Below are 10,729 nucleotides of genomic sequence, written 5' to 3'. Positions count from 1 at the left end.
TTTTCATTTTTATTCTTAAAGACAGCTGGTTTGCTTTCAATTCCAAAAACAGTGGAAGAAGTAAGAGAAGGCTTTGCTGGATAACTTGATCCCTCTGAAGGTGAGAATCCTGTTTGAGATGGGAATCAGCTATATTTGGCATAATTGTGGGGGAAACATGCAGGGAAAGCAAGTCCTCAGTGTAGAATAAGCACAGTCGGGTGGCTCTGTTCATGACTTATGCCCAGTGAGATCTGAATCAGTCACGGAATGATCAGGTCACACAGTTTCCACCAACCCTAATAGATATATCCCAGAATGAGTATGTGGTCCACCATTTGGGTAGGGGACTGAGATGAAAGGAAATTCTGTGGCAAAGGTGAGGAGACCAGAAAGATGTGCCAAGTTCCCATTCAAGGGCTTCTGTTCAATTAATCTATCAGCCCAAAACACTGAAGAAAAGCAGTGGAAACAGCCTTTTGGTAAGATAAAAATGAAAATCTGAATAAATTTCCAGAAAGGAAGTAAGACAAATGTCAGGCAGGTTGTTTTTAAAATTGTGTTTCCATGCTTGCAAACATAATAAAAACTAACTATGGCACACATATCAAAACAAAAGTTGTGGAAACAGAGGGCAATACTCAGACTGATATGCTTCAAGAGTGGGGGGGGGGGGTGGGGAAGAAGAGCCCATGAAGATACAGTGATTTACTTTTCTAAGATTTAATTAAGATATAATTAGCATTAATTAAACACAATGAAAAAAATTTCTCCACATTTCTTCTCATTCTGTCAATTTCTGGCATCTCCCTTCTGCCCTATTATCCATGGCTAAGGTTTTCAGGTTCTCAGTTCCCCCATCCTCCCTGCCAACCAAGCCTAGGGAATAGTCCCTGTCCCCTCAAAGCTTTTCTGACCTTTCCCTGCTCTCTGTGGGGCCAGAGTTTACCCCTTAGTCTTTGGAAGAGACACAGATGTTCTAATTTTATTATTTCCCAAAGTTGAGAACCACTCACTTGGTAATTTTTACTAGCTAGTACTTTGGTTCTCCATTTTCATAGATGGAATTACCAGAGAAGTATGTGCCACTTACTCAATATTGATTAAATATGCAAATACAGTAAATGCAAACCCTAAAACTAAGCAAATCCCTCTTGCAAATAAGCTATTTGTGTTTACAAATGCTATGTATTCCTAAAACTTAATGTTAGAATTTACATAAATCCATACTTGTCAGATTTATTACTAAACTTTCCTAAATAAATGGGGTTTTGGAAAATACCCCAAAACACCAAAAAGTTTAAAGTCATTCATGATCCCACTATTCTTAAAAAGTGCATAAGAAGTGAAACCTCTGCTTATATCTTCCTACCCTGCAATGGTAACCACTGGTAATAGTTTGGAGGCAAATCCTTCCCTGACTTTTTCCAACCATCTCTCTGTGTCTGTAATCCTATAGAGATACATATGTATTCTCCTTTTTTGTTTTTTAAACAAAAACAGATCCAAGATGCCAAGAGATGGTCAGGTGAGCCAACANTTTTTTGTTTTTTAAACAAAAACAGATCCAAGATGCCAAGAGATGGTCAGGTGAGCCAACATAAACAGTAAAAACAGCTATTGTAATGAAAGCCAATATAGATCTATAGTCTTTCAGCCATACTTTTGACTTCAAAAAGCTCTGAAAAGAAAAAAATTGTAACTCATCACATTTGGTGATAAAATCTGACTGGACTGACAGGAAGCTAATTATGGTCTTTATTTACTCCATTTAGCATGAACATTCAGATGTTTCGCTGCACATATATTAATGTCATTGCATGTGGGGGCTGCCCTAAATCTGTACAGATATATGCACTATACTAACTCTGAAATTCAAAATAATTTGAATTCTAAAACATATCTGAGCCCAAAGTTTTCAGATCAGAGATTGTGGACCTGTATAAGTTGCACACTCCTTTTAAAAAATACTTTCTGTCCTTCGCATCCTTGATAATATTCTCTCCCAGTTTTCTTCCTATCTCACTAGCAGTTCCTTCTCTGTCACCATTGCTAGCTTCTCCTCCTTTTCCCAGACTCTAAAAGTTAGATCGCCTGTTCTCAACCTTCTTTTCTATTATCACATTCCCTGGGTGACCCCCTTCAGTCCCAAGGCTTAAGTATCAGCTACATAAGGATATCTACAAAACTGGTGTCTCCAGCCAGCCTTCCCTGTGGACAGTGCCTATTAAACATCTCCATTTGGATATTTAATAGGCATATTAAGATTAACATGTCCCAAATCAAATTATTGATATTCCTCCCCAACTGTATTCCTTTTCCAGCATTTTCCATCTCAGGAAATAATACTTTCACTCACTCAGTCGCTTAGAATTCAAGCTTTTAAGTTATCCCTGACTCCCTTCATGCTTTTACATCAGCAACTCCTGTCGCCTCTCCCTTCAGAACATATCCTGAATCTGGCCGCTTCTCACCTCCTTCACCACTGTGATCACTCATGTTATTCTAGACCTCTTCGAGAGGCTTGTAACACATTTCTTTGCTTTCATTTTTACCCCCTTCAACCTATTTTCTACACAGCAGTCAGAATTATCCTCTAAAAATAGGACAGATAATGTCACTCCATTGTTCAAAATTCCCAAGTGGCTTTCCATCACTCTTAGAAAAGAATCCAAGAATCCTTCCTGTAGCCTGCATAAACTAGTTCCTTCAGCCTTGCTTTCTATCACTGTCCTCGCTCACTAAGCTCCAGCAATGCTTGCTGACATCCTCGTGGTTTTTTGGAGGTTCCCAGGATCCTCTGTGCTGCAGGGTCCTTACACTTGTTATTTCCTCTGCTTGGAATGTTCTTTCCCTCACTGCAGGTCTGCTCAAATATTACTTCCTTGGAGAGTTCTTGACTGCCCCATTTAATATAGCACCCCTCCTTCAGAAAGTATCCCTTTTACCCTGTTTTATTTTTCTTCTTAGCATCTATAAAAACAATAACAACAAAAAAACCTGTTTACCTACTAAATGAATGCATACACAACTGGAGCAGGAGCATAGGTATATACCTAAGCTTGCCTCTGGGATTTTGTAGCTTCATGTAGGAGCTCTCCTTACATTGAGACTTGAAGAATAAATAGAAATGTGCCAGGCTAGAACCTGCTTTGTCTTATATATTTATTTACTCACTTACTTATTTTATTTCTCAAAATCTTTTTAAAAAATCTCATTAAGGTTCATATTCTGCTGTTTATTTCCTTTGCTAATAACTTTCCCAGTTTTTTTTTTCCTACATTTCTTAACCTTTATCTTTGCCTCTGCTATGTTCTCTATCAGGTCCTTTTTATACTTTACTCCTTTCCATTATTTTTCATATTTTAAAATTAAAGTAATATATTACACATAATTAAAAGGTAAAATAACACTATAAAACTTGCAATGAAAAAGTACTTTCCTTCACACTTCCAAATGCTGCCTCCCAGGAACAATCATTTTCAGATTTTTAAGCTGTTTTGTCTGATATTTACCTCCACATTTCTAAATAACATCACTATACAGCTATCGCAAGGTTCTTCAATCTTGAACATCACCTACTGATTTCATAGAATGATAGAAAAGGTTTAGCTTCCTATGCCAATTCCTAACAGATGCTTCTCCTCCTCCCATCCTCACATTATATTTCTATCATAATTTTTAGCTCAATCTTTATTATTTTTTATATGCTTATAGCATATAAATATTATGCACACCTGAGCCATTTGGTGTATTATGACGAGTCCCGGATAGTTCCCTTCCTTCCATTTTCTCTGCACTCTCTTTCCGGAGCGCCTGTTAGTGGGATATCAGCTCTCCTGGACTTATCTTCTAACTTTCTTTTCTTTTCTCCATCTCTTTGTTTTCTTCTTCACTTTCTGGGAGATTGCTCATTTTTATCACCTAACCCAAACATTGATTTTGTTTTTTTCTTTCTTTTTAACTTCACCTCATATTTTAATACTCATTCTTGGTCTTTTTTCATAGCCTCTTGTTCGTGTTTAATGGATACAACATCATCTCTTTTCTTTCTACGGATATTAATTATGTGTTTTTTTCTGAAGCTCTTCTTCATTCCCTGCATTGTTTTATATCTGTTCCTTCTTGAGTTTTTTTTTTTCTTATTTGTTTCTGTTTTCTGTCCTTCATATTAGACATGTTCATCAAATATTTGATAATCCTTGGCTGTTCATGTTTACAAATGAGCCCCCAAAATGTTACCAGAAGCTCTGTGTGCCTGCATAGGGTTTATTGGCTGGTATAATTCTGAGCAGGTAGACTGGTCATGGATTTAGTCATTCCACTGGGAAACCCCAACTGTCAGTATCCATAGGTCTTTTCTTTTGAGGCAGCTCATTGCTCCAGAGAGGGCTCTTCCAATTTCCTGACTATTGATGTATAAGCCTGGTTGCCTGTGTTCTGGGAAGTGAGTGTGTTAGGGGACTAGGAGGTCTTGCCATTTAACAAACAGACTTTTGCTCTAGCTCTTGATTTATCCCGATCTCTGCTGTCTTGCGTCCTCAGGTCCAGGACTTCTCTCATTCAGTTATGTTAGTGAGTGACCCTCTGGTATCCTGCTAGGATGGTGAGTAGGGGAGTGGGGATTAGGAAAAACATCTGAGGATCTATTTGCTCCTTTTACAATCTTACAAACTGTCCTGTTTTTAGCTCCACTCTTCTGTCCCTCTTTCAGAGGCATCTTGTGTCTCTAATTCCTGAGCCTCTCCAGTGCTGTGTTACAAATTAGGTTTGCTTCTTTTCAGATAGATCCAACCCCACACCCAACAGGCATTAGGTTTCAATATTCTGCAGTCTGCTAAGACAGTTACCTCTCAGCCACTTGCTTTCCATTTCCCAGCATTTCTTCTACATTTTTTTCATATAGTGTTAACTCCTCTCTCATACCCTTTGTTCTTAGGGATTTATTCACTTTTCATTAATTTATTGCCATTTCAGCAGCAATGGAACGAAGTAGAGATAAACATATATATTCAATTCTCTGTGTTTTGCAAAAAGCATTATTTTCTATTTTTGAGTATTTTCCTCTTCATTAGATGGCTACAGGAACTACAGAATTTAAAACTTCTGCTCTCTTTCCCCCCTTATTTATGGTCTTAAAACAACAAAAATATCAAACTCTCTGTACTTGTTTTCCTTTGGTGGTTGTATATGAGATGTTTTTTCTAATTTACCACATTCTTCCTCTGGATCACAACCAGGCCCCTAACAGTGGGGCCCCACTGTCTTGGTAGGACTCACATGGAACTCGTATGAAGGAAAACTGGCACCAAGATCCATGTGATCCATTTTAACTTGGTTTTAATTATCATGTGCTATTCTCTAACATATTAACTTTCTCTTCTCTTCTCACTCTCTTTTCTTTCTTTCTTTTTCTGATGTTCCAATTTTTTAACACGTGTGTCTTACTTAGCAAGAATTTCCTGGGGCCCCTTGTTCACATTTGCATTTCCAATACGGCTGTAGCTTCCATTTCTCTCTTCTTATTAACCTGAACCCTTTGTTGCTCCACCCCATGACCTTGTCTCTGTGGATGCCCTCCAATAATCCCGCTTCACTTAGGAAGGCCTGTTTTGCCCTTTAGAGGCTTTGGCTTTCCTCCTATCCTTGAGAATTTTCTTTATACAATTAAGAACAAAGTCCACCCACTCTTTGGCTTCTTGAAAGAGAACAGGGCTTTCTTCCCCTTAATTAGCCTTCTTATTAGACTTTTAATTTATCTTCATTCTAGTGGGAATTTGTTCTCCACTTAAATGCAGCTTTATTTCTACAGAATCTGAGAAATTTCAAGTGTCTGTAAGGTCTGATCAAAAAAAGTAGTGCTTTCCACTTTACATGCTACAGCCTCTATTCTTTCTGGCTCATAAATCCAATCACTTTTATTGGCTCATTTCCTTTTTTTATAAGCATATTCTGGATTTTGGCATGCTTAGCCAGAGAAGCAGTTTTAATTATTTACCGTTCCAGTTCAGTTCTAATACTTAACTTTGAGGTGCTATTTTGATAACTTCTAATGGAAAATCTAGTCTACCCTCCCCCTATCCAAGGAAATTGACCCCCAAGCATATCCTTAATTAGCTTTTCTTTACTTTTGGGATAATTCATTTCTCCTCTCTAGTAATGATCAATGATTTATGTACCAACCCAGTGTCTTATGTCTTTCAAAAGTCCACATTTTTTTAAAAAAATAAAACTTCATTTCTTAGTGGTTTCCTTTCACAACTAATGAGCAGGAAAATCTCCAAATGTAGCTCCTTTTGTCTGATAAAGAAATCCACTCTTCAGGTTTAGTCTACTTTCTCTTCCTAAAATCACCTCCAGAGGCCCTGTGATGGGAAGCCTTTAAAATGGCCTCCAATTATCCCCACCCTCCTGATATTCACACCTTGTGTAACTGGCTTCACCTAGAGTGTGGGTTGGATTTATCAACATAATGAACAGAATGTAATGAATAGACTACAGCAGAAGCAGTGGGATGTCACTTCGGAGATTAGGTTACAAGAAGACTGGCTTCTGTCTTGGCACCCTCTCTCTCATTCTCCCTTACTTGCTTGCTCTGAGGGAAGCCAGCTGACACACTGTGAGCCATTCTGTGGAGAGGTCCATGTGACAAGGAACTGAAGGAGGCCTCTAGCCAGCAGCCAGCAAGGCATTGAGGCTCTCAGTCCAACAGCCCATGAGGAAATAAACCCTGCCAGCAACTACATAAGCAAGCCTGGAAGCCAATCCTCCCCCAGTTGAGCCTCCAGATGAGACTGCAGCCCCAGTGGATGCCCTGACAAAAGCTCATGAGAGACCCTGAGCCAGTGGCACCCAGCTAAGAAATGCTCAGATTCCTGACCCACAGAAAGTATGAGCTAATAAATGTTTGTTGTTTGACTGCTGAATCAGGGGGTAATCTGTCTTGTAGCAATAGATAACTAATATAGGCTCTTAAGGCAAATTTTCTGGCTTTTATTCTATGCTTTTTATATAATAAATTTCTGTTTAGGTCATTCTTTCCTCTGGATGTTAATTTAATTACTCATGCAAGGTTTTCTTTAAATTATTCTTTGAAAGCAGGAGGAGGCAGTTGTCAGTCTTGACACGACTGTATCCCCAGTACTTACCCAGCACAGTGCCTGGCATCTAGATAGATGCAAATATGTGTTTACTGCATTTGACACTTTTGCTTTCTTCTACTTGCCCTAGATTATAAGTTACTTCTCACTTTCTATATTGCTATTTCTTTTGGGACTGAAGAGTTAGAAAACCTGTTAGTCTAGTTGCTTTGAACTTTCTCTCCTTTATTCCATGGTCTCTCCTCTAGAACATCAATAGTGCTGTCTCATTGGAGGCAAATCAACGTCACCCCTCTCCTCCTCAGGGTTTCTCCAGTGGAGCTGAGTCCATTCATGCTCTCCCTTCCCACTCCTGCCTGGACTGATGAAGAGGCTCCCTTTATTGGGGAGTTTGTGTAAGTAGTGTGTTTACTGGGGTGGTTTTGTTTTTGTTTTTTTCATTTTAAAAGCAAAAAAACCCAAACAAACAAAAAATTGAGGCCTGAAGATGTTGAGTACTAAGCCTGAGGTCACTTTATAATCTAGAAGCAGAATCACTAGAACTCAGGTTTCCTGAAAGATGTCATGTTTCATATCACACAGATTCAAATTTCATTCTTAGTTCCACCATGCTAGATGACCGTATGAAAATTATTCAACCTTCTTCGGCCAGTTCCTCATCAGTTCTTTTTTTTTTTCCTGGTGGCTTCCCAGTACAGGGATTCAAACTCTTTGCACTTGGTGTTATGATCATCTGTAACATGTAAGTGATTTCTACTTTATACAATTGTCTTAGGCATTATTCTTGATCCCGTGTACTGTTCATTCCATATTTTATCTTAAATTTATAACTTCTTTGTAATAGATTCACTTCATAATATAACAATGACATAAACTTTCTATTTGGCTGATAATTTAAATATGTCAAGAACATGTTATATTTGTAAATAATCAATATTACTACCAAAACCAACAAAAATATTACTTCTCACTAACATTCAGAATCTCCCTCCATTTGCCTTTGTTTGCTATTAAGTCATAAATGAGATAAAATTTTCTAATGTGATATAACGTTGGTGATTAGAAAGCAGATTAACTGTTCCACTATTTCTAAACTGCTTAGCAGTTCAGAAATAAGACTTCTTTTTGAAAAAAAAGTTTCAAATCAAAAGAAGTCCACTCTACTTTAAATAAAAACACTGATGAAATAATTATCCATACATAGGAAAGAAGACCAATGCATGTACATTATCTTATAAGTTTAGGTTGACAGAAAGATAAAACCCTAAAGTAAAATTATATTTACTTATTTTATTTTATTATTATTATTATTTTTGTCTTTTTCGTGACCGGTAAGGCAATCGCAACCCTTGGCTTGGTGTCGCCCGCGCCACGCTCAGCCAGTGAGTGCACCGGCCATTCCTATATATCCATTCCTATATAGGATCCGAACCCGTGGCGGGAGCGTCGCTGTGCTCCCAGCCCTGCACTCTCCCGAGTGTGCCACGGGGTCGGCCCAGTAAAATTATATTTAAAACATATTGTCCAAACATTTTTTGAACTTAAGTGGCAGGTGCTCTAAAAGTTTTTTCTCACAAAACGTTAACGTTAAAACAAATAAGACACAAATATATAAAGATTCCTAGTCTTAGAGATTTTAAATAGCCATTTGAAACACAGAACTGGGCACTGAGAAAACTTTAGAGATTATGTAGTTCATGTATTCATCTTACAGAAAAGGAAGCCAGGTCCAGAGAGGTTAAGTGACTGCCTAGTTAAAGACAGAACCAGAAGGTGATCTCAGGTCCCTAACAGTCCACGACTGTTTCCATGACACCAAGCTGCCTTTCATGTTTTTATTTGTTTGTTTGTTTTTTGAAAGAACATATGCTCTTTCACTGACTTGCAAAGGTATCACCACGTGATTCTTACCTCTTCCTGGGACTGGTTAAATTGCTGTATCAGCTGCGTTTGTTCCAGCTTTACTCTTTCCAGTTCATCTGACTTTTGTTTCATTTCCTTTCTCAACTCCTCTGAAACTGAATCATTACTGTCAATTTCCTTCTTCAAGCGAGATTCAAATTCTGCAACCAAATTTTTAAGGTTTTCAATTTCTTTTTCTTTTGACTTAGATTCTTCAGTGTGTCGGATATGGGATTCGTGGAGTTTTTCTTCAAGAGTGGTTACTTCCAGCCTTAGATCTCTGGTAGTGCCTGCGATTAAGTCAGATACCTGTAAGATAAATCTTGTATTAGTTTGTAGGCAATAGTCTGTAGGTAACCATAGCGTTCTTATGGTTTTAAAGAGATTTATATTCTGATTAATCAGTGTACTCTTCCAGTCAGATGAATATAAATCTTATGGTATATGCAGGCCTTCAAGATTTTCTTTTTAAAAGTTGAAGATGAAAACTTTTATTTTTCCACCCACTTTAATAACTTGGGCACCCTTGTGAATATATAAATCTCTGTGACTAAATTGAGGTACCAAGGAGAGCTCAAGTCTTGACAAGTAGATTAGGGACCTGTTGGGACCTAAATAGGTTGTCTTTCAGACCTCAAAATGCCTGATATTTGGGGATGCAGGAAGGAGAGCCCCAGAGTTATGCTCTACTCATAACCACCAATAAGTTTTCCTTTGACATAGTGTTTTTCCTTCTTGTATATGAGGGCTGTAGGTATTCCAGGCACTATACACTAGAGCAGAATGCCCAATAGAACTTTCTGTGATGGTAGAAACACTGTGCTATCCAATGTGGTAGCCACTAGCCACATATGGCTACTGAGAGTGGTGTGCTGGTAAATGTTTAACAAGTGACTCTCAAAAAAAAGAGAGCCAGATTCATATCTAATTTCCATGGTATAAATACTCTCACCATGGCTACCAACACAATATCACTGATCAATGAGTTGGGAAGAGATGCACATGATAGACTCTTGAAAGCCAGTACTGGCTATTGAGCACTGGAAATGTGGCTAATGTGACTGAGCGACTGAATTTTAAATTTTATTTGATTTTAATTAATTTAACTGAAATTTAAGTAGCCACATGTGGCTACCATATTGGACAATGCAGTTCTAGAGAACACCAGAATACTTTTAAAATGTACTGCTTCTCAAGGCAGTACCTTGAGATAAATAAATGAGAGAATAACTTGTAGAAGCTTTCTCTTATTGGACAATGCAGTTCTAGAGAACACCAGAATACTTTTAAAATGTACTGCTTCTCAAGGCGGTACCTTGAGATAAATAAATGAGAGAATAACTTGTAGAAGCTTTCTCTCATAACATGTAATCTTTAGAAGGGAGAAGACTGCTTGTCTTCTTTCTCCTTAAAAAACAAAACAAAGAAGAGAAAACAAACAAGGAAGAGCAGAGCCGTTTCTGCTGAAACATATCCTTATTACTTACGCTACAGATATTGTCATATTATAAATATTAGCACAACAAGAAACTAGGCCACAAAGAATCTGGAAAACATTCATAAACCAATGTTCCAAGGACTTTGTGTAATATTACTGAAAAAGAGTTATGCATCCAAAATTTGTTTCAAATGTTAAATTTACATAAAAAAATAACTTGTGAGAAATTTATTCACCACAATTAGTAACTTTATAAATTAATATTTCATTAACTTCAATTAATTCAGGAGGGAAGAAGGTCATTGGTAGG

General features: G+C 37.7%; 1 protein-coding gene across 1 annotated transcript in view; it reads right to left on the bottom strand.

Moving 5' to 3' along the window:
- Nucleotides 1–10,729, bottom strand: part of LEKR1 (leucine, glutamate and lysine rich 1) — a 202,092-nt gene that overhangs the window by 6,530 nt on the left and 184,833 nt on the right. The window contains exon 10 of the mRNA XM_008576371.1: nucleotides 8,991–9,290. Coding sequence (XP_008574593.1) covers nucleotides 8,991–9,290 — 300 coding nt within the window. The remainder of the gene's footprint in view (nucleotides 1–8,990; nucleotides 9,291–10,729) is intronic.

This window comes from Galeopterus variegatus, unplaced genomic scaffold, assembly GCF_000696425.1.
Source record: "Galeopterus variegatus unplaced genomic scaffold, G_variegatus-3.0.2 Scaffold1340, whole genome shotgun sequence".
Taxonomy (NCBI): domain Eukaryota; kingdom Metazoa; phylum Chordata; class Mammalia; order Dermoptera; family Cynocephalidae; genus Galeopterus; species Galeopterus variegatus.
This window is presented reverse-complemented; position numbering and strand designations above follow the sequence as displayed.